At 45.1% G+C, this 24,536-nt stretch overlaps 1 protein-coding gene across 5 annotated transcripts in view; it reads left to right on the top strand.

Moving 5' to 3' along the window:
- The window catches only part of MAP9 (microtubule associated protein 9), a 241,463-nt gene extending 225,984 nt beyond the window's left edge, over window positions 1-15,479 (top strand). For all 5 annotated transcript variants that reach the window (XM_077279392.1, XM_077279389.1, XM_077279391.1 and 2 more), the window contains one exon: window positions 15,180-15,479. In XM_077279392.1, coding sequence (XP_077135507.1) covers window positions 15,180-15,278 — 99 coding nt within the window. In that variant the 3' untranslated portion in view covers window positions 15,279-15,479. The remainder of the gene's footprint in view (window positions 1-15,179) is intronic.
- Window positions 15,480-24,536: the final 9,057 nt, after the last annotated feature.

Below are 24,536 nucleotides of genomic sequence, written 5' to 3'. Positions count from 1 at the left end.
TAACCCTAATCAAAACCCTAAATCCAACACACCCCTAACCCTAATCCCAACCCTAACCCTAATCCCAACCCTAATCCCAAACGTAACACTAATCCCAACCCTAATCCAAACCCTAACCCTAATCCCAACTCTAACCCTAACTTTAGCCCCAACCCTAACTTTAGCCCCAACCCTAACCATAACTTTAGCCCCCGTCGTCACAAAAAAAGTTCAATGTAACCTTTTTTTTGTACGTCGCGTCCGCCATTTCCGCGGATGCGTGGCCGTAACTCTGCCCCCTCCTCCCCAGGACATAGACTGGGCAGCGGATGCGTTGAAAAACTGCATCCGCTGCCCACGTTGTGCACAATTTTCACAACGTGCGTCGGTACATCGGGCCGACGCATTGCGACCGCCCCGTACCGACGCAAGTGTGAAAGAAGCCTTAGGCTACTTTCAGACATAGCGCATTTTTGAGCGCTATTTTGCGGGCGCTTTTCAAAAATGCGCAATGTCATTTTCGTCTGCCGGCAAAGTGAATGAGAAATTCACTTTGCCGTTCAGACACACCGCAAAAAAACGCGGCGCTTTTGTCTGCAAACACGCCGGCGTAAAAAGAATTGACATGTCAATTCTTTACGCAGCGGCGTGTCTGCGTATCCCCCTAGGGCCCCATATTACCTTCCACACACAGCGCCTTTGTCCTGGGTGTCGGCGTCTTTGTACGGAGGGGTTGACACCCAGGACCGGACGTGACGTCGGACAGGAAGAGGGAAGCCCCCGCCCCCCAGTGAAGCAGCATGGAGTCCTTCTGTGTGTGTGTGTGTGTGCGTGTGTGTGCGTGTGTGTCCCCATGCGACGCTAGTGCCACCATTGTGCTAAGTCGCCGTATGGGACTACTACTCCCATCCGGTATTAGGATGGGAGAGTTGTCCCTGTGTCCGGCGACTTAGCACAATTGTAAAGTTACACAAAACACCTACACACAATACACATACATGACACACAGTACATACAACATATAACACAGAGTATATACTCACCAACAGCACACTTGTAGGCGAAGCCCTCGATCCTCCAGGAAAAAATCCAAAAATAATAAACCAAATTCATACTCCCTGTCCGCAGAATCCATAAAACGAGTGTCCCACACCGATCTGCTGCTCTCCGGCGATACACTGCCAGGAGCGAAGCTCCTAGCAGTGTATCGCGTACTGTTCCGGAGTTCAATGACTCCGGCGTCTCGGTTAACAGCAGTACAGCTGCGTTGAACTTTCCCACGCAGCACTGCCGTTAAGCGAGAGTGCCGGGGTCAATGACCGCCGGTAAACTCGCTCGCGCATGCGCAGTGACACACCGACAGGAACTATGGCTCCTGTCAGTGTGTTGCTGCAGCCGTGGAGAGCAGACATATCTCTGGATGTGTCTGTTCTCCATGGAAAATCTTGATACGTGGCACTTAAATATGTGGCAATTAAATACGTGGCACGTGGCACTGAAAGATGTGGCACGTGGCACTTTGATACGTGGCACGTGGCACTTTGATATGTGGCACGTGGCACTGAAATATGTGGCACGTGGCACTTTGATACGTGGCACGTGGCACTTTGATACGTGGCACATGGCACTTTGATACGTGGCACTGAAATACGTGGCACGTGGCACTGAAATATGTGGCACGTGGCACTTTGATACGTGGCACGTGTCTCTTAAATACGTGGTACGTGGCACTGAAAGATGTGGCACGTGGCACTTTGATACGTGGCACGTGGCACTTTGATACGTGGCACGTGGCACTGAAATATGTGGCACGTGGCACTTTGATACGTGGCACGTGGCACTTTGATACGTGGCACGTGGCACTTTGATACGTGGCACTGAAATATGTGGCACGTGGCACTTTGATACGTGGCACGTGGCACTGAAATATGTGGGACACGTCGCACAAAAAAGTTACATGTAGTTTTTTTTGTGTCGACGGTCCGCCGAAGCACGACGCATCCGTCGCACGACGGATGCGACATGTGGCAATCCGTCGCAATGCGTCGCTAATGCAAGCCAATGGAGAAAAAACGCATCCTGCAAGCACTTTTGCAGGATGCGTTTTTTCTCCAACGACGCATTGCGACGGAAGCCAAAAAACGCTAGTGTGAAAGTAGCCTAACCCTAACCCTAGCCCTAACCCTAACCCTAAATTTAGCCCCAACCCTAACCCTAACCCTAACCCTAACTCTAACCCTAACCCTAATTTTAGCCCCAACTTGTCTTCTCCTGCCGGCCGGCAGATGGCAGCAGATGGCGGGCGCACTGCGCATGCGCCCGCCATGATGAAAAAGCCGGCTGGCAGGAGAAGACAGAAGAGGACCCAGGGACCCCGGGTGAGTATGATAGGGTCCCCGAATCCCCCTATTTCTCTGTCCTCTGATGTGCGATCACATCAGAGGACAGAGAAATAACTGATCGCTTTTTTTTTTTTTTTTTTTTTTTTTTTGCGGTCGCCGGTAAACTGTTAATTACCGGCGATCGCAAAGCAGGGGTCGGTGCAAATCGACCCCGATCATGTTCTTTGGGGTCTCGGCTACCCCCGGCAGCCGAGACCCCAAAGAACATCCGGGTGCCGGGCGGCGGGCGCACTGCGCGTGCGCCCGCCATTTTTTCCCGGAAAAAAGATGGCGGCGCCCATGGGGAGACACGAGGAGCACCGGGGGAGGTAGGTAAGTATTGGGGGGCTATTGGGGGCCATCGGGGACCACATTTCTCTGTCCTCCGATGTGCGATCACATCGGAGGACAGAGAAATTAAACGGCAAATCGCGTTTTTTTTTTTTTTGTTGCGACCGCCGGTAAACGGTTAATTACCGGCGATCGCAACTCGGGGGTCGGTAAAAACCCCCCGAATCATGTTCTCTGGGGTCTCGGCTACCCTCGGCAACCGAGACCCCAGAGAAAATCTGACTCTGGGGGGCGCTATTCACTTTTTCCACAGCGCCGTTAATTAACGGCGCTGTGGTTTAAGTACCCTTAGCGGCCGCCGTTAAAAGGCGTATCGGCGGTCGTTAAGGGGTTAAACATGTCTTCTCCTTTCCGCTGACATAAGTGGTTGACTTAAGTGTAATGTGTCATCTCGTATAATGCAATGACTGTATATCATATAGGTAACAATTTAGTCGCACATACCTGTATAGCAAAGGGTTTCTCAAAATTCTCAAACTCATATTGGAAAATTGTAAGAAAACATACTTGATAGTAAATGGATGTGTTGTACCTTCCTTTAGCCGGTTGGTATACAAGCTAATCTATCAGACACTGAATTGCCTGTTATTTCCAGAATCACTTCTAATGGTAACAGAAGTGATTTATGGTTGAAGAATAACTGGTAATCGGATTCCCCATGGTTTAACTGTGCAATGTAAAGGACTACAGAATATCTGGACTATGGCTCACTAGGACTTATCTATTGTACTTCAGTTCCCAATATTAATATTACAGCCATATTATCTTGTCTTATAATAATGTCAACATCTGACTCCTTCTCAGTGTTCAGTTAGATTATTAATATTTTACAGTTCCTGTTTAAAGTCTTCTTTATATTAAATGGTCATTGGAATTCCTATAAAATTGTTAGTTGAACAACATGGTGCACCATAATTGCTCTTTACCCTGCACATCCTTAACGTCTTTATGAATTTTCATTTTTGTGCTTTTGAGTATGAGGGTTTGATTTTTTTCAGGACAGGTTGTAATTTTGAATGACGCTACTTTTCCATGTAATGTTTTGAAATACGGGAAAAAATATTCCAAAAGAGGGGGAATTTAATCATTGTTTTTAGGTTTCATTTTTACATCGTTCAAAGTGCTCTAAAAGTGACCTTGCAACAGGATTTTCCAAGTCAGTTTGACTCCGAAAATTTCAAAATTTTATATATATACAGTGGACAAAATAAGTACCGGTATTTGATACATTGATGATTTTACAAGTTTTCCCTCCTACAGAGAATGGAAAGGTCTGTAATTTCTATCATAGGTACACTTCCATTGTGAGAGACCGCATCTAAAAATAAAAACCAGAAAATCACATTGTACGATTTCTAAATACTGTATATACTCGAGTATAAGCTGAGTTTTTCAGCACATTTTTTGTACTGAAAACGCCCCTCTTGGCTTATACTCAAGTCATTGTCCCAGAACATGGATGGGGAGGGACAGCGGGTCACAGGAGGCAGGAGCCGGCTGCTGCGGCTAACTCCTGCGCCCGTTGCTAAAGAGAAATGAATATTCACTGCACTGGCAGTGAATATTCATTTCTCTGTAATAGTGCGCACAGTGTCAGCCGCAGCCACTGACTTCTTGCAGCTGCCGGGTGATCACGGGTGCCGGCTACTTAAGAGAAATGAATATTCACCTTTCTCCACTCCCATAGGCATGGAGCTCAGTGAATATTCATTCTCTTAAGTAGCAGAGACACGTGATTGCCTGGCTGCTGCAGCTGCCGGCACTGGAACAAGATGCTGCAAGGGAGCCCAGGGACTTTAAGTAGGATGTTTTTCTCTATCACTTCATTGGGGGACACAGGAACCATGGCTGCCACTAGGAGGCTGACACTATGCAAATAAAAAAGTTAGCTCCTCTGCAGTGTATACCCTACCGACAGGAAGTAGGATATTCAGTTTAGCTTAGTGTCAGTAGGAGGTGGACACGGGTCTTTCATTAGACCCATATCTACCTCAGTGTGCGTCATTTCTTTTCAGGTACCCGGAGGGATACAGGGTGAACAGTCACCACTGTACTCCCACAAAGAGACTATGAGTACGGCGTGTACTGCCACCCCGTATCCTCATAAGCCTACTCGGCAGGACCCCAGCCCCTAACACAGTAGCGTGTTCAGGCAATCCAAACCCGTTCTAGTCCCCGTCTTCCACCCACTCGCCCACCAGAGCCTCTCGGTTGAGAAGACGAGGACATCCTTCAGCAGGTTTCTTTCCTGGATGTCATTTGCATTCCCTGGAGAATGAGGTACCTCTTTCCCCAGGTTTTTCTTCCAAGATTTACAGATGAAGATGGTGAGTATGTCTTTTCTCTGGGTCGTCCAATTTGGCTCTCGTCCCAGGTCAAACGGTCTCTCAATTGGTGGCCGACGTCACCCCTCATCTTCCAGGGTCGGTCCTTCCTTCCCGTTCATTGGCAGGTAGTGACGACGGGCGCCAGCCTTCTCGGCTGGGGGGGCGGTTTTTCATCACCTGACTGTCCAGAGGCGTTGGTCGCCACAGGAGTCTTCTCTGCCGATCAACGTCCTCGAGATACAGGCCATTTTCCTGTCCCTCCTTTTCTGGGCAAGGTTTTTCAGTGGTCTGCCAATCCGAATTCAGATGGCAGTGGCATATCTCAACCACCAGGGAGGGACTCGGAGTTCCTTGGCATTGGCCGAGATATCCTCCTTTAAGCTGAGATGACGGTTCCGGTGATATCCGCAGTGCATATTCCCGACGTAGACAACTGGGCCACCGATTTTCTCAGCCGTGAGAGTCTTGTAGCAGGGGAATGGTCTCTGCATCTGGAAGTCTTCCATCAGATTTGCCTTCGATGGGGATCTCCGAATGTGGACCTCATGGCATCCCGCCTGAACAGGAAGGTCCCTCAGTTCATCTCCAGATCCCATGATCCTCTCGCAGTGGGCGCCGATGCTCTGGCCATTCCTTGGTCGCTTTTCATGCTTCCCTATCTGTTCCCTCCCCTTCTTCTTCTTCCCAAACTGTTGAAGGTCAAGGTGGAGGGAGTGCCGGTTATTCTGGTCGCACTGGTTTGGCGCAGAAGGTCTTGGTTTGCGGAAATCGTCAATCTTCTCATGGGCGCTCCCTGGAGGCTTCCAGACAGATCCGATCTGCTGTTCCAAAGTCCGATCTGCCACCCGAATTCTCGGTCGCTCAGTTTAACGGCGTGGCTGTTGATGCTACGGTTCTGAAAGCGTCCGGTTTTTCAGATCGGGTGATTCACACTATGATCCAGGCTAGGAAATTGACATCTTCCAGGATCTACTATCGGACCTGGAAGGCCTATTTCCACTGGTGCGAGTCCAATCATATCTCATATGCCCCTTTTCTCTCCCTTCTATTTTGGCATTTCTCCAGTTGGGACTGGACGCGGGTCTTGCCCTTACCTCTCTAAGGGGTCAAGTTTCAGCACTTTCCATCCTTTGCCAGAAGACTTTATTGTCCCGACTGCAGGTCAAGACATTCCTTCAGGGAGTAGCGCATGCAGCTCCTCCATATCGGGCTCCCGTGGATCCATGGGATTTCAATCTAGTTCTGGAGGCCCTGAAGGGTTCTCCCTTTGAGCCTCTCAGAGAGGTTGCCCTGTTATTTCTGTCCTGGAAGGTGGCCTTTCTTGTGGCCATCACCTCCATCTGACGCGTCTCGGAGTTGGCGGCCTTTTCTTGTCGCCCTCCTTTCTTGGTTATTCACTAGGATAAGGTGGTCCTGCGACCTCTGCCTTCCTACCCAAGGTGATGTCCACCTTCCACCTCAATGAGGACATTGTTCTACCCTCTTTTTGTTCTGCTCCGACTCATCCTCTGGAGCGTTCATTGAACAAGCTAGTCCTGGTCAGGGCAGTGAAGGTCTACCTGGCTAGTATGGCTTCATTTCGGAAGACGGATTCTCTTTTCGTCATTCCAGATGGAATGCGTAGAGGCCTGCTGACTTCCAAGGCGACTATTGCTCGCTGGCTCTGAATGGCAATTTTGAAGGCTTACCGGGTCAAGGACAGAGTGCCCCCTTCTGGGGTTAAGGCTCACTCTACCCGGGCAGTTGGCGCCTCCTGAGCGGTACACCACAGGGCTTTCACCCAACAGCTTTGCAAAGCGGCAACCTGGTCTTCCGTCCACACGTTCGCCAAATTTTACAAGGTCTATACCTACGCTTTGGCAGACGCCAGCCTAGGCAGAAGGATATTGCAGGCGGCAGTGGTGAGTTCTCCGACCTGATGAAAGTCTGTTTTTCCCTCCTAGGGACTGCTTTGGGACGTCCCATGGTTCCTGTGTCCCCCCCAATGAAGCGATAGAGAAAACAGGATTTTTGGTTGCTTACCATAAAATCTGTTTCTCAGAGCCTTCATTGGGGGACACAGCACCCTCCCAAGTTGAACAGCTCTGTTTTATTGTGTTATACTGTTAAAGTATCAGTTTTCTTTCTCTTTTACATGTTGCTTGTCCTACTGCTTTCTCACTAACTGAATATCCTACTTCCTGTCGGTAGGGTGTACACTGCAGAGGAGGAGCTAACTTTTTTGTTTGCATACTGTCTAGTGTCAGCCTCCTAGTGGCAGCAGCATACACCCATGGTTCCTGTGTCCCCCAATGAAGGCTCCGAGAAAAAGATTTTACAGTAAGCAACCAAAAATCCTGTTTTATTATGCTTTTCTGATGGGAGCCATACATAAAAGGATAGGGCTGAGGGTGCCATGCATACCAGCATAGGATGAGGAGCCATGCATACCAGGATAGGGATGAGATGCCCATGCATACAAGGATGGGGATGAGGAGCCATGCAGACCAGTTTAGTAATTAAGAGCCATGCAGACCAGGATAAGGATGAGATGGCCATGCATACAAGGATGGGGATTAAATGGCCATGCATGCAGGGATAGATGCATACCCGGCTTATACTCGAGTCAATACATTTTTCCAGTTTTTCGTGGCAAAATTAGGTGCCTCAGCTTATTCTCAAGTCGGCTTATACTCGAGTATATACGGTAATTCAATTGCAGTTTATTACATGTAATATGTATTTGACCACCTATTAGCCAGCAAAAATTCTGTTTCTCACAGACCTGTTAGTTTTTCTCTAAGAAACCCTCCTACTCTGCACTCATTATCTGTATTAATTGCACCTGTATAAAAGACACCTGTCCACACAGTCAGTCAATCACACTCCAACCTCTCCACCATGGTAAAGACCAAAGAGCTGACTAAGAGCACCACAGACAAAATTGTAGACCTGCACAAGGCTTGAATGAGCTACAGGACAATAGGCAAGCAGCTTGGTGAGAAGGCAACAACTGTTGGCACAATTATTATAAAATTGAAGACACACAAGATGATTGTCAATCTTCTCGGTCTGGGGCTCTATGCAAGATCTCACCTCATGGGGTAAGGATGATTCTGCAAAGTCAGGAATCATCCCAAGAATTACATGAGATGACCTGGTCAATGACCTGAATAGAGTTGGGACCACAGTCTTAAACATTACTGTTAGTAAAACACTATGCTGTCATGGATTAAAATCCTGCAGGGCACGCAACTTTTTGGTATCAACTCCACTCATCGGTTTTGGAGAAAGAAGGATGAGTACAACCCCAAGGACACCGTCCCAAACATGAGGCATGGTGAGGGAAACCTCATACATTGAAGATGCTTTTCTGCAAAATGAAAAAGAGATTCTCAAGCGAATGTTATATATTTAAAACTTTACATTTATTCCATCTTCATACTAGTGATTCCTTTTTATCTTACCCTCTTCTCTAGTATCTACTTTGTGTATTTGTGTGAAATGTCTTGAAACTGCTGATAAATTTACCGCTGTGGGGTTAATCGCATCTGAAAGATTTCTCCTGATGTGTTTTTTTTTTGTGGATCAGATGTGCACCCCACATATTGTATTTTACAATCTTTGCACTCTATCAGTTATATTACCCCTAGTGAATTACAATCGATATATATTTGTGTAGTAAATTGTTGTCCTGTCACATTGGAAATAAAGTTCACTGTTTTGTTAACATAATGGCAAGCTTTGTATGGCACATGTCCACACTTAAAAGAACCTTTATATGGAAGCCAGGCTGCATTGCATTTTTTATTATTTTGCATCTTTCTTAAATAATACTAGGTGTGAGGGCAGATCCTAATGGGATGCTTTTTTTTGCCATGCATCTGATATCTGATTATTTTTTTAAATATCTTTGAGTATTTTGTCCTGATTCAGTAGTGGAAGGGTTTTTTTATGATTGTAACTATATTTCAATATTGTGGACTATACTGGATTGAGATAGTAATCAATGTTCTATTTTGATTATTGTTCCTCCTTTTTACTATACATTTATTAAATTACATACTAGAGAGCCATACTGTATGAATATAAGACATAATTTTATGCTACAATATAATTAAAAAAAGCACTGTCATTCTATATTTACAGAGATTTTATTATGCATCATATATTTTAATGACATTTTTTCATCATATAGGTTTAATTGTACTCACATGCACTAATCAATTAACAGATACTCAGGTGTTGGAAGGGTAAGATATAAAGATATAAAGCAGACCGCCAGGGCAATGTAGGAGTGGCTTCGTAAGAAGCATATGAAGGTCCTGTAGTAGCCTAGCCAGTCTCCAGATCACAACCCCATAGAAAACCTTTGGAGGGAGTTGAAAGTCCGTGTTGCCCAGCAAAAGGCCCAAAACATCACTGCTCTAGAGGAGGTCTGCATGGAGGAATGGGCCAACATACCACCAACAGTCTGTGCCAACCTTGTGAAGACTTACAGAAAACATTTGACCTCTGTCATTGCCAACAAAGGATATATAACAAAATATTGAGATGAACTTTTGTTAATGACCAAATACTTACTTTCCACCATAATTTGCTAAATAAATCTTGCCAAATCAGACAAGGTGATTTTCTGGATTTGTTTTCTCATTTTGACTGTTATAGTTGTGGTCTACCTATGATGTCAATTACAGGCCTCTCTCATCATTTTAAGTGGGAGAACTTGCACAATTGGTGGCTGACTAAATAGTTTTTATTCCCCACTGTATCTATCTATATATTTATATATATAAACTAGATGGCAGCCCGATTCTAAAGAATCGGGAGTCTAGAATCCATATATACTTTATTTATTCAAATGTAAGAATAATACAATTAATAAATAATAGTAAGAAAGAACAAAAAATGGCTGCACTCACCAGCTCTTGACAATTCTTGACAGTACGGCACATTTCTGATCAGAAAAGTGCCGCGCACCACGAAGGCATATATCTTTGTCCACCCTGAGCGGGTGTAGGACGCTGGTGACGTCACTTATCTCCGGACATTATCTCCGGACAAAGCCACGGAAGTTGGCACAAATTGCCTGAAGTAGTATTCTAGGCAATTATATATTAGATTTTAATGTTATCAGTGTTTACCTTTGAACGTTTATATTGTATTGTCCTGTCACCAGCCATGTGTACGATTATCGGCCGAAAGCCTCTCTGGAACCAATAATCACCCCATGTAAAGGTATCTTTATAAGTTAAAGATTCAGAATACTATGACTTTTATCATATCCTGAACAGTCAAGTTTTTTATGAACCGTTAAGGTTTTCTGGTTGAAGTAAAAAAAACTCTGAGTGTTTACAGTTTGAAACCATAAAATGTTGAAAAATTATGTCATTCTTGAGTATATCACTCAATGGTGCTCATAAACGTGTCAAATTTGATCTATAATATACTTTAATATACGTTACTTTAATCTTTAATATACTTAAGAACAGGGCCCCAGACATCACACAGGGGGTCTGAAACACCGCACAGTGGTCCAAAATATCGCTGTGCTCTGCCTGGGGCCCCATATGCTGCCTGGGGCCCCTGTGCTCTGCCTGGGGCCCCATATGCTGCCTGGGGCCCCTGTGCTCTGCCTGGGGCCCCAATGTTCTGCCTGGGGCCCCTGTGCTCTGCCTGGGGCCCCTGTGCTCTGCCTGGGGCCCCATATGCTGCCTGGGGCCCCTGTGCTCTGCCTGGGGCCCCATAGGCTGCCTGGGGCCCCTGTGCTCTACCTGGGACCACTGTGCTCTGCCTGGGGCCCCATATGCTGCCTGGGGCCCCTGTGCTCTGCCTGGGGCCCCATGTTCTGCCTGGGGCCACTGTGCTCTGCCTGGGGCCCCATAGGCTGCCTGGGGCCCCTGTGCTCTGCCTGGGACCACTGTGCTCTGCCTGGGGCCCCATATGCTGCCTGGGGCCCCTGTGCTCTGCCTGGGGCCACTGTGCTCTGCCTGGGGCCCCATATGCTGCCTGGGGCCCCTGTGCTCTGCCTGGGGCCCCATATGCTGCCTGGGGCCCCTGTGCTCTGCCTGGGGCCCCTGTGCTCTTCCTGGGGCCCCATAAGCTGCCTGGGGCCCCTGTGCTCTGCATGGGACCACTGTGCTCTGCCTGGGGCCCCATATGCTGCCTGGGGCCCCTGTGCTCTGCCTGGGGCCACTGTGCTCTGCCTGGGGCCACTGTGCTCTGCCTGGGGCCCCATATGCTGCCTGGGGCCCCTGTGCTCTGCCTGGGGCCCCATATGCTGCCTGGGGCCCCTGTGCTCTGCCTGGGGCCCCTGTGCTCTGCCTGGGGCCCCTGTGCTCTGCCTGGGGCCCCTGTGCTCTGCCTGGGGCCACTGTGCTCTGCCTGGGGCCCCATATGCTGCCTGGGGCCCCTGTGCTCTGCCTGGGGCCCCTGTGCTCTGCCTGGGGCCCCATGTTCTGCCTGGGGCCACTGTGCTCTGCCTGGGGCCCCATAGGCTGCCTGGGGCCCCTGTGCTCTGCCTGGGACCACTGTGCTCTGCCTGGGGCCCCATATGCTGCCTGGGGCCCCTGTGCTCTGCCTGGGGCCCCATATGCTGCCTGGGGCCCCTGTGCTCTGCCTGGGGCCCCATATGCTGCCTGGGGCCCCTGTGCTCTGCCTGGGGCCCCTGTGCTCTGCCTGGGGCCCCATGTTCTGCCTGGGGCCCCTGTGCTCTGCCTGGGGCCACTGTGCTCTGCCTGGGGCCCCATGTTCTGCCTGGGGCCACTGTGCTCTGCCTGGGGCCCCATAAGCTGCCTGGGGCCCCTGTGCTCTGCCTGGGACCACTGTGCTCTGCCTGGGGCCCCATATGCTGCCTGGGGCCCCTGTGCTCTGCCTGGGGCCACTGTGCTCTGCCTGGGGCCACTGTGCTCTGCCTGGGGCCACTGTGCTCTGCCTGGGGCCCCATATGCTGCCTGGGGCCCCTGTGCTCTGCCTGGGGCCCCATATGCTGCCTGGGGCCCCTGTGCTCTGCCTGGGGCCCCTGTGCTCTGCCTGGGGCCCCTGTGCTCTGCCTGGGGCGCCATGTTCTGCCTGGGGCCCCTGTGCTCTGCCTGGGGCCACTGTGCTCTGCCTGGGGCCCCATATGCTGCCTGGGGCCCCTGTGCTCTGCCTGGGGCCCCATATGCTGCCTGGGGCCCCATATGCTGCCTGGGGCCCCTGTGCTCTGCCTGGGGCCCCATATGCTGCCTGGGGCCCCTGTGCTCTGCCTGGGGCCCCTGTGCTCTGCCTGGGGCCCCACGTTCTGCCTGGGGCCCCTGTGCTCTGCCTGGGGCCCCTGTGCTCTGCCTGGGGCCCCATATGCTGCCTGGGGCCCCTGTGCTCTGCCTGGGGCCACTGTGCTCTGCCTGGGGCCCCATAGGCTGCCTGGGGCCCCTGTGCTCTGCCTGGGACCACTGTGCTCTGCCTGGGGCCCCTGTGCTCTGCCTGGGGCCACTGTGCTCTGCCTGGGGCCCCATATGCTGCCTGGGGCCCCTGTGCTCTGCCTGGGTGTAGGACACTGGTGACGTCACTTATCTCCGGACATTAGCTCCGGACATTAGCTCCAGACATTATCTCCGGACATTAGCTCCGGACAAAGCCACGGAAGTTGGCACAAATTGCAGGAAGTAGTATTCTAGGCAATTATATATTAGATATATACACTGGGGAAAATAAGTATTTGATACACTGCCGACACACCATATATATATACAGGTCCTTCTCAAAAAAATTAGCATATAGTGTTAAATTTCATTATTTACCATAATGTAATGATTACAATTAAACTTTCATATATTATAGATTCATTATCCACCAACTGAAATTTGTCAGGTCTTTTATTGTTTTAATACTGATGATTTTGGCCTACAACTCCTGATAACCCAAAAAACCTGTCTCAATAAATTAGCATATCAAGAAAAGGTTCTCTAAACGACCTATTACCCTAATCTTCTGAATCAACTAATTAACTCTAAACACATGCAAAAGATACCTGAGGCTTTTAAAAATTCCCTGCCTGGTTCATTACTCAAAACCCCCATCATGGGTAAGACTAGCGACCTGACAGATGTCAAGAAGGCCATCATTGACACCCTCAAGCAAGAGGGTAAGACCCAGAAAGAAATTTCTCAACAAATAGGCTGTTCCCAGAGTGCTGTATCAAGGCACCTCAATGGTAAGTCTGTTGGAAGGAAACAATGTGGCAGAAAACGCTGTACAACGAGAAGAGGTGACCGGACCCTGAGGAAGATTGTGGAGAAGGACCGATTCCAGACCTTGGGGAACCTGAGGAAGCAGTGGACTGAGTCTGGTGTGGAAACATCCAGAGCCACCGTGCACAGGCGTGTGCAGGAAATGGGCTACAGGTGCCGCATTCCCCAGGTAAAGCCACTTTTGAACCATAAACAGCGGCAGAAGCGCCTGACCTGGGCTACAGAGAAGCAGCACTGGACTGTTGCTAAGTGGTCCCAAGTACTTTTTTCTGATGAAAGCAAATTTTGCATGTCATTCGGAAATCAAGGTGCCAGAGTCTGGAGGAAGACTGGGGAGAAGGAAATGCCAAAATGCCTGAAGTCCAGTGTCAAGTACCCAGTCAGTGATGGTGTGGGGTGCCATGTCAGCTGCTGGTGTTGGTCCACTGTGTTTCATCAAGGGCAGGGTCAATGCAGCTAGCTATCAGGAGATTTTGGAGCACTTCATGCTTCCTGGCACCTGCTCACAGTGCCAAAACCACTGGTAAATGGTTTACTGGCCATGGTATTACTGTGCTCAATTGGCCTGCCAACTCTCCTGACCTGAACCCCATAGAGAATCTGTGGGATATTGTGAAGAGAAAGTTGAGAGACGCAAGACCCAACACTCTGGATGAGCTTAAGGCCGCTATTGAAGCATCCTGGGCCTCCATAACATCTCAGCAGTGTCACAGGCTGATTGCCTCCATGCCACGCCGCATTGAAGCAGTCATTTCTGCCAAAGGATTCCCGACCAAGTATTGAGTGCATAACTGAACATTATTATTTGATGGTTTTTTTGTTTGTTATTAAAAAACACTTTTATTTGATTGTACGGTTGAAATATGCTAATTTATTGAGACAGGTTTTTTGGGTTATCAGGAGTTGTAGGCCAAAATCATCAGTATTAAAACAATAAAAGACCTGACAAATTTCAGTTGGTGGATAATGAATCTATAATATATGAAAGTTTAATTGTAATCATTACATTATGTAAATAATGAAATTTAACACTATATGCTATTTTTTTGAGAAGGACCTGTATATGTGTGTGTGTGTATAATCCCGATCTTTGTTAAAATAAAAAATCTTTGGTTTATGTCGCCATTTTCTGTGACCCAAATTTTTTTGAATTTATAAGAGTTGTATGAGAGCTTATTTTTTGTGTATAAAGAACCAATTTTCATTAGTATCTTTTTGCGTGTGTGCGGTTATTAAAAAAAATGACAATTCTGGTGTTTAAATTTTTCTTTCTTTGTGGCATTTATCATAAGAATTATATAACAGTAATTTATTTTTTTTAAACATTGGACTTTTATGAGAGCATTAATACCAAATATGCATATTTTTTAAATTGATTTTTATTTTGGGAAAAGGAGCTTTTTATTTAACTCTTATGCTTTGTTATTTTGTTTTTTTAAGGGTGTTGGGTTATTTTTTTTTACTTTTTTTTTAGTCCCCTTGTGGATTGGAGCCTGTGATCATTGATCACTTCTATTACAGATTCTATACAGTGAAATGACCAATCCTGTGGATGGGCTTAATTGTAATACCAAGATGGCGACATCGAGGGCCTTTAAAGAGCAAGGCAGTTGGGATGATTAGATATTACAGTAATAAAAAGTCAGAGTTTGACATTATCATCTAATTGGTTAAATATAGAGCAGCCTATGTTGTGAAGTGTAAACCTTTATTACAGTTGTACAATCATACTAAAGTAAAATAAAATAATTAAAGTTACTACGGTTGAAAAGACAGATGTCTATCAAACTAAACCAAGAGAAGGTGGAGAGTGGAGATAGAGGGATGGTAGAGAGGTCCATTTTTACTAATTTATTGTATTTATCCAGAGAAACATAAGCCAATGTGTAGATATTCTGTTGTTATACCCCAGTGTATCCTCTCATTTACAGGAGCGTAAAGAAAGTCAAGAGCAGAAACATAAGAAGGTCCAGGTTAAAGATGATCCTCCATGGAGTCCACCAGGCAGAACTATCCCATCAGGGAGATGATTGTCTACAATCTGATATAAATAGTTCTCATCCTCTTCCAACAAATTTGTGTTTTTTTATATTAGTTTGTATTTGTTTATAAGGTATTTTTACATAAATGACGGAAATGTTGTGTATCAGAAATATTAAGTTCTCTCCTATAAAACTAAGTTTTGAAGAAATGCTTCATTGATTGTAAAAATTATATTGTTTTGTACAGTACACTTTTCATGTTTACTATATTTGTAAAAGTCTTTAAATGCCTAAAAATGACATCAACAACACACTTGATTTTTGCACAGAGAAAATCAATATGCTCACTCACTGCAAAAAAGTTGCAGATTGGTGCTCAGAAGAATAAGGGTGCTTTTACATTGCATTCTTCTTTCTCTCAAAATGAGGCTTGGACACATGCAATGATGGGGCCACTAGACTGTAATAGTGATGGCAGAACGAACGTGAGCTCTGATGTGCACCATTTTCGGGAGTGTAGTAAACTGCATCTGAGTGTTCACCTCCTGTATGCTTTGCCATCACCATTACAGTCTGTTGGCCCCGTCGGCGCATGCGTCTGGACCTCGTTTTGCCTGTATTTCAGATGTATGCCCCAACGGGGACACAGAACGCAATGTGGAAGCACCCTAAGACTGTCAGAGTGTCTACTTCAGCACTCAATTGAAAATCGTGTTTAAGTTTTATTGTAACTTGAACGACCCATGAGAAAAACAGAAAAAAATCATACATTTTGGCTACAATAATGTTTTTTCAAGATACATCTGAATATAGAATAAGTAAAGGAAAATTGAACAATATAATGAAGATCATGTCAGACTTGTTTACATAAAAGAATAACTAAATTTTATACAAAAATACAGCAAAAGTCCTAATAAGGCTAAATAATATGTAAAGCAGTATCAGAAACTATCCAGAAATTAATTGCATGGGTGTATCCAATCCAATATTGAGGTGCTGTCTGCTTAGTGATGGAGCCAAATTTTTTAAATCTGACCAGTGTCACTTTATGTGGTAATAACTCTGGAATGCTTCAACAAATCCCAGTGATTTTGAGACTGTTTTTTCGTGACACATTACACTTTATGATAATGGTAAATTTAGGTCAATATGTTTTGTGTTTATTTATAAAAAATATCAAAAATTTGAGAAAAATGTTAAAAAATTAGCAATTTTCAAAATTTGAATGAATATCCCTTTAATCCAGATGGTCATACCACAGCAAACCATTAATAAATAACATTTCCCACATGTCTGTTTACATCAGCACCATTTGTAAAATGTTCTTTTATTTTGTTAGCATTTTAGGAAGTTTAAAAATGTAGCAGCAATTTTTCATTTTTTCAAGGAAATTTACTAAATGTATTTTTTTAGGGACTTATCCATGTTTGAAGTGACTTTAGGGGTCCCATATATTGGGAAACCCCAAAACGTGATACCATTTTAAAAACAGCACCCCCTGACATATCGAAAACTGCTGTCAGGTAGTTTATTAACCCTTCAGGTGCTTTACAAGAATTAATGCAAAGTGGTCTGATAGAAATGAAAATGTGTATTTTTACCACCTAAATGCCTCTAACTTATGAACAGATTACTGCAGCCGTCAGACTCTAAGGCCGCTATTTGGTCATGAATTGCCATGGCAAACATCAGGACCACACAATCATGATCTGAGGGCACCAATTGGGATTAGGAGGAAGCCCCCACTCTCTGTTAACCATATATAATGATGTAGTCACTATTTACAGCAGCATCTAAGGGGTTAAACAGATATAGACGGTGCAAGCACTGATCGTGGCTGATGCAGCAAGTTGTCAGCTATAGTGTACAGCCGACAGCTGCTGGATTGTCTCCTGTATGGGGAGGCTAGTCTCTTATATCTCAGGTCAGTTAAAAGAGGTATTGGCTGTCAGTAAGGGGTTAAGAGAAGTCGGGGACCAAATAAGCATCACATTTCTAAAGGCTGTTAAACCCATAGTAGATAATCTATTTCACTACAGAGGAGGATATAAAAAGTGGAGTTTTAGAGACAATATCAAACTTATGGTAAAATTAATTGAGCAGATGTATAGTGTCCTGATATGGTGAAGTTTTCAAAAGCCAGCTGTAAGGACACACAAAAGGTAAGTATTCAAAGAATTATGTCTAGAAAAAGAATGCAGATTTAGCAAGTGAAGGTACCGTACATGTTAGGGAGGTGGTTGGGTGAATTCCAGTATAGTGGAGCTATTAGCATCCTGGTAAGTCCCCTGTTCGAGATTATGGCCCCTTAATTAGGGTTTGGGTGGAGCTAATGACGCTGTGCGACACCCGCATCATTATTGAGAAGGCGTGACTTGCGGGCAGAGCCGAGATGTGCCGAAAATGCCCGAGTTTGTGCTATGGGCGGAACTAGTGACTTCAATGGTGCATGCGTCATGTGTGAGGGGGCGTGTATGCCTTTTTTGGTCCCCTGACTTAAAGAGACAGTACCTCATTATTGGATTGAGATATATACACACGGAATTAATTATGAATTTTTCTATATATTTGTATATACTTGAGTTAATCTTTTATGTACATAAGTGGGACATGATTTATGTCACATTGTGTAATTTTCCTTCATTTTTTCTATAAAGTGTATTTTGAAAAAGAGTTATTGTGGCCGAGAAGTTGTTTTTTTTTTCTGTTCTTCTCATAGGAAGGTTAAGTTATAATAAAAGTTAAAAATGATTTTCAGTGGATTGCTGAAGTAATCTCTACGTTTGACATTTGATTGCTGACCACGACATTGCAAAATCATTAGTATATATATGAAGATGTTATCCCCTTTATAGGCATTAAGATCTCTGATAAAGTTTTGAAAAATCTTTTTAGAAAATGACATGTCGACATGTTTTTCTTCTGTCTTAAAATTACAGAGAGGCACATTAGGCCTATTAGCAAAATTTGCAAACTTTTTGCTGTTTTCCATAAACCAATCAATTCAAAATTCAGCACAAAATACCATTTTTTAACCCCTTCAGCACCCAAGTCTGTTTTCACCTTCATGACCAGGCCGTATGTTACAGTTCTGACCAGTGTTATTTTATGTGGTAATAACTCTGGAATGCTTCAACAGATCCCACTGATTCTGACATTGTTTTCTTGTGACATATTGTACTTCATCAACGATGGAGCTATGAGAAAAATTAGCGCGAAATAGGGTCTTATCCGGTGGATATTACAATTATATGCTCAGATTACACTAACCTGATATATCCAATAATAGAGTGAAAATCATCAGGGAAATGTCAGCTGCAGCAGATCCACAGATTAACAAGTGATCATATCAGACTTCAGAATGAAAGAAATATTGTGGATATTACCTGCACTGCTGAATAAAGTTCCAATACAAACGAAACAAGTGAAAGATGGTGGTTTATTCTACGCGTTTTGAAGTAGTCAATTACTTCTTCATCAGGAAATCAGCATTTTTATACAAATGCCTATTTTCCTGATGAAGAACTAATTGACTACTTCGAAATGCGTAGAATAAACCACCATATTTCACTTGTTTCGTTTGGATTGGAACTTTATTCAGCAGCGTGGTTAATATCCACAATATTCCTTTCAGTCTGAAATTTTGTACTTCACACAGCCTCCCCATATACTGCACAAGCCCCACGCAGCCTCCCAATGTGCCGCACGAGGCTCCCATAGCCTCCCCTTGTGCAGCACGACACCTCCATAACCTCCCCTTGTGCAGTGTGACGCCCCATAACCTCTCCTTGTGCAGCACAACACCCCCATAGACTCCCCATGCCCACCCAGACATCCCATACACATAAAAAAATGAGCACCACATACAGTCATGGACAAAAATTTTGAGAATGAGACAGATATTAATTTTTCCAAAGTCTACTGCTTCATTTTTTCTAATGGCAATTTGCATATACTCCTGAATGTCAGAGTGATCAGCTTAACAGCAATTACTGTACTTGCAAAGTCAATATTTGCCCAGAAAATGAACTTTAACCCCCAAAACACATTTCAACATCATTACAGTCCTGCCTTAAAAGGAGCAGCTAAAATCGTTTTAGTGATTGATCCATTAACACAGGTGTGGGTGTTGATGAGGACAGGGCTGGCGATCAATCAGTCATGATTAAGTAAGAATGACATCACTGGACACTTTAAAAGGAGGCTGGTGCTTGTTATCATTGTTTCTCTTCAGTTAACCATGGGTATCTCTAAAGAAACACGTGCAGCCATCATTGCACTGTACAAAAATGGCCTAACGGAAGAGTATCGCAGCTACAAAGATTGCACCTCAGTCAACAATCTATCGCATCATCAAGAACTTCAAGGAGAGAGCTTCCATTGTTGTCAAAAAGGCTCCAGGGCGCCCAAGAAAGACCAGCAAGCGCCAGGACCGTATCTTAAAACTGTTTCAGCTGCGGGATCGGACTACCAGCAGTGCCAAGCTTGCTCAGGAATGGCAGCAGGCTGGTGTGAGTGCTTCTGCACGCACTGTGAGGCGGAGACTCTTTGAGCAAGGCCTGGTTTCAAGGAGGGCAGCAAAGAAGCCACTTCTCTCCAGAAAAAACATCAGGGACCGACTGATATTCTGCAAAAGGTACAGGGAGTGGACTGCTGAGGACTGGGGCAAAGTCATTTTCTCTGATGAATCCCCTTTTCAATTATTTGGGACATCTGGAAAACAGCTTATTCGGAGAAGAAGAGGTGAGTGCTACCACCAGTCTTGTCTCATGCCAACTGTAAAGCATCCTGAAACCATTCATGTGTGGGGTTGCTTCTCAGCCAAGGGAATCGGCTCACTCACAGTCTTGCCTAAAAACACAGCCATGAATAAAGAATGGTACCAGAATGTCCTCCAAGAGCAACTTCTCCCAACCGTCCAAGAGCAGTTTGGCACCCAACAATGCCTTTTCCAGCATGATGGAGCACCTTGCCATAAAGCAAAGGTGATAACTAAATGGCTCGTGGAACAAAACATAGAGATTTTGGGTCCATGGCCTGGAAACTTCCCAGATCTTAATCCCATTGAGAACTTGTGGTCAATCATCAAGAGACGGGTGGACAAACAAAAACCAACAAATTCTGGCAAAATGCAAGCATTGATTATGCAAGAATGGACTGCTATCAGTCAGGATTTGGTCCAGAAGTTGATTGAGAGCATACCAGGGAGAATTGCAGAGGTCACGAAGAAGGGTCAACACTGCAAATATTGACTTGCTGCATTAACTCATTCTAACTGTCAATATAACCTATTGGTACTCATAATATGATTGCAATTATATTTCTGTATGTGATATAAACATCAAACACTAAGAAAAACCAGAGGGCAGCAGATCATGTGAAAATATAATTTTGGTGTCATTCTCAAAACTTTTGGCCATGACTGTACTCACCTCAGTCCCTTCCCCGGTGCTCTGCTTCTCTCCCTGCCTCCGGTGTGCTGACTCTTCGTAGCACACCGCTGACATGATGAACTGACATCGCGTCAGCTGTTTCGCATGCTGATTGGTTGAGGAAGTGGCCAGAGGCCCCTCCTCCACCAATGAAGTCGGCGCAGATGGAGGCAGTGAGCGGACGGGCACAGTGCGCCCCGTAGACATCTGTTTTCCAGCCCCTCGGCTGTCTCGGTCCGCGGTCCAGACTGAAACAGCCAAAGGGCCGGATGCGCACTTTGCCCAGGTCTGGGTTACACTGTTCTGAATATTTTCAAAAATTTGTCAGGTTCAATTATGAAATCAGCTATGTCTTGATGATTTTAGACCTACTGAATTCAAATCTGACATGAAAAATGTTAGTTGGCTCTTGCTTCTATGATATCAAAGTTTCCCTTTTACTAATCCATATAATTACTGCATAAAAGTTTCAGTACTTTGAAGCATTATTATTTTTGCAAATATAAAGATACTGAATAGTTTATGCTAATTTTCTGATATTTATTTAGAGGAAACTTACTAAAATTTTATATAGCTAAAAACAAAATTAAGAATTCTAAACAGTTACAGAATTTGCATTACAAAATTTAGTCCTCATTCAGATTCTCAAGTCCTCAGATAGATTTATTCTCCTCTTTCTGTTCTCCATGCTCCATCCAGACACACAATGCAAAGATTGAGTCGACTTCTCCGATTTTTATCAGATTTCATATTTTCCACATCTGTTACTTGCCACAAGTGAGTTTGAATGATGTGAGGCAGTGACAGATGTTATATGGGAGGATGCACATAGAAGCGTATTAAGACCGCTGGAGTGCATTGCAGTCACAGATATTGCTGTGGTTGCAATGCAGAACAATAGTGAGTTTGGTCTTGGACAAGCGGTTTGTCCAGTGCAGATGTAAGAAAACCCGGCATGGGTTTTTCTTTTTGGAGTGAACTACAGGATTGTAGTGTTCGCTCCCTCTAAGCCAGATCGTAGAAGTGGCCTATGGCCACAGATTCCATTTAAAAACCCTGCAGCAAATGGTTGGGTGTGTCAGTGTTGGTTTGCAAACTGCAGAGCAGGTGGCTCTGCAACATCCGGCTTTGGTGTGCAGTAACACAGAGCTAAAGGAAGCGAAAGCCTGGCACCACCTCAGCATTACACGGTGCTGCAGACGCCCACGGCAACCGGTCTCGGATACGGTCTTGAAGCCCAGGCTGTGATCCAGAGGATACCATTTGTTTTCCAGTTGTGAGTTTCTTTGGACATTAAAAGATATTTGCTTTGAACTTTTTTCTGGTCCCTGTCTATCTGTTGCACTGCACCAACCCCGCTGCACTACATATAGTTGGAGATTGTGGGCAGTGTGAACTGAGGCATACCCAAAGCCCACTGCATGTCGGTTATTAGGCCTGCAATGCTGCAGCCCAAGCCTGCCTACAAGATGGATTAGCTTTTAAGGCAGTTGGTCCTCACTCAGCAATGGCAGCAGGAGCAGCAACAATGGCAGCAGGAGTATAAAGAGCAACAGCTGCAGACAAATAATTTGTTGATTGCGGCCTTGCGAGAAGCGCCCCCACCACCAACCACAATCCGTTCGGAGGTCCGGTACAAAGTCTGGTCAGCGCTGAGGAAGATGGGTGCTGAAGACAACATGGAGGCCTTCCTCACTGTGTTCGAGTGCACTGCAGAGCGGGAGAACTTGCCATTTTCCCAGTGGGCTGAAGTGATGGCCCCCTTCCTGACGGGAGATGCCCAGAAAGCCTACTTGGACCTCAGGACGATACCCTGGACTATGGGAAACTGAAAGGTGAGATCCTTGCCTGACTGGGGTTTAACATGTATGTTCATGCACAACGGGTATACCAATGGTCCTATGTGGAGACTACCCACCCATTCTCAGGCATATGACTTGTTGCAGCTGGTATAAAATGGCTACAGCCTGAGACCTTAACCCCTTTCCAGATGGTAGAGAGGGTGGTGGTCGACCTGTATGAATACTGGTAACATCAGAGAGCATGGGGCAGTGCAGACCAATACTGAACGATGTTCCATCCTGCCAAAATTCACCATTTCACTTTGAGGAAGCATGATAGAAAGCATGTATTTAAAGGGACTTAGTTTGAACAATCATTCCTTGCTGACAAAGTTGTATAGCTCTTTGCTTCATAGCGGGGCCAATTATTTAAATACACCTTTCCTCCTGCTTGTTATTCGTCAATCTCCACCCCCACTCTTGTATGATTGACAGCTCTGGCTTTATAGAGCCACAGAATGGTGGAAATGGATGAAAACCAAGCAAGTGGGAAAGTTTGTTTAAATGATTGGACCCTCCATGAAACACTGAGTGCCTGTACTTGGTTTGAAAAAAATCATTCTTTAAAGGGACACTGTCAGCACAGAATGACTGTTCAAACCAAATACAGGAGCTCGTTGCACCATGGCATGGTCAATCATTTACAGTGACAAGCAAAAGGATAACAATATTGTGAACTTTTGACTTTTAAGCCCATATCTCACCATTTACTACTGCTTTGAATATTAGACTACCATCATTTTATAGACTATTATCTTGGCTATCTCATACATAAATTTGACTTCCAACTATTTAGCATGATTAGTTATGCAGATTCTTGTCATGTAACTGCATTGTTACTGTTTTGCTTCTAGTGGTGGAAAAATATTTTTCTTGCTGTAATACTACAAAATACAACCTGTTCTCATATTCCCTAATATCTCAGTGTATTATTAGGTTGATTCCCAAGTGAAAGACCACTGGTTCGAATTGAGCGGCAGCCATGAAGAATATTTCCAAATATAACAGAAACAGTGGTCTCTCAGCCAAGAAAATTGCCAAACTGTATCATGTGAGTGCCTTGACAGTTGGAACAATAAAAAATGAAGTCCATCCATCCATTCAAAAGCCAAGATTTGGATGTCCAGGCAAAATATTGGAGTCAACAAGTCAGCTCATAACAAAGTCTGTCAGTTGTTACGTGACAAACACGGCAGTGGAGATCGCTTGTATGCTTCATAATAGATCATAGATGTCCATGCAAGTACCGTGTGACACACGTTACACAAGTCTGGAATGGTGGATTAAAAAGGTGAAAAGTTTCAAGTTAAATATTGTCATAAGAAGCTTTTGCTTGAGTTCACAAAAAAGTGGACAGTAGAAGACTGGAATAAGTGATTTGGAGCAGTGAGACAGAAGTCAATGGACTAGGCTCTGATGGGTGCAAATGGGTCTGTAAGAAACAAGGGAAAAAGGGGATAATGGATTGAGAAATTGAAAGAGCTGCCAAGTTCGGTGGAGGAAGCCTGATATGGGGTTGTTTCACGGCCAAAGGCATTGGATATTTGACCAGGATCAATGGTGGTCTCATTCCTCTCCTGTGCTATGCTTGCTTTGAGTATCCTACAAGACAAGTTACTTCGTACACTCTAGTTCTATGGGTATGAAAAGGACGACCTAGTGTTCCAGCAGGACAAAGACCCAAATGCATGCATCGCGAATGGCAAAGAAATGGTTCAATGACAATAAAGTAGAGGTTCTGGATTAGTCCCCAGACCTCAACCCAATTGAACACTTGTGGGTAGCGTAGAACAAAATACTATACATATCCAAGTGAGTCGACCAGTATGCACCAACTTTGTGAACATGTAGAAGAGACCTGGGATCAGATTTCGTCCGAGTCATGTTTGAATTTGCCCAGAAGGATTCAGGCAATGCTGAAAGCCAAGGATGGATTTACAAAATAATGCAAATTTAATTTTTTAAGGTGCATAACAGTAACAATGCAGTGACATGACAAGAATTTGCATAACTAATCATGTGCTAAATAGTTG

This window comes from Ranitomeya variabilis, chromosome 1 (genome assembly GCF_051348905.1).
Source record: "Ranitomeya variabilis isolate aRanVar5 chromosome 1, aRanVar5.hap1, whole genome shotgun sequence".
Classification (NCBI taxonomy): domain Eukaryota; kingdom Metazoa; phylum Chordata; class Amphibia; order Anura; family Dendrobatidae; genus Ranitomeya; species Ranitomeya variabilis.
The sequence above is the reverse complement of the archived record's forward strand: the minus strand, read 5'-3'. Positions and strand labels throughout refer to the sequence as shown.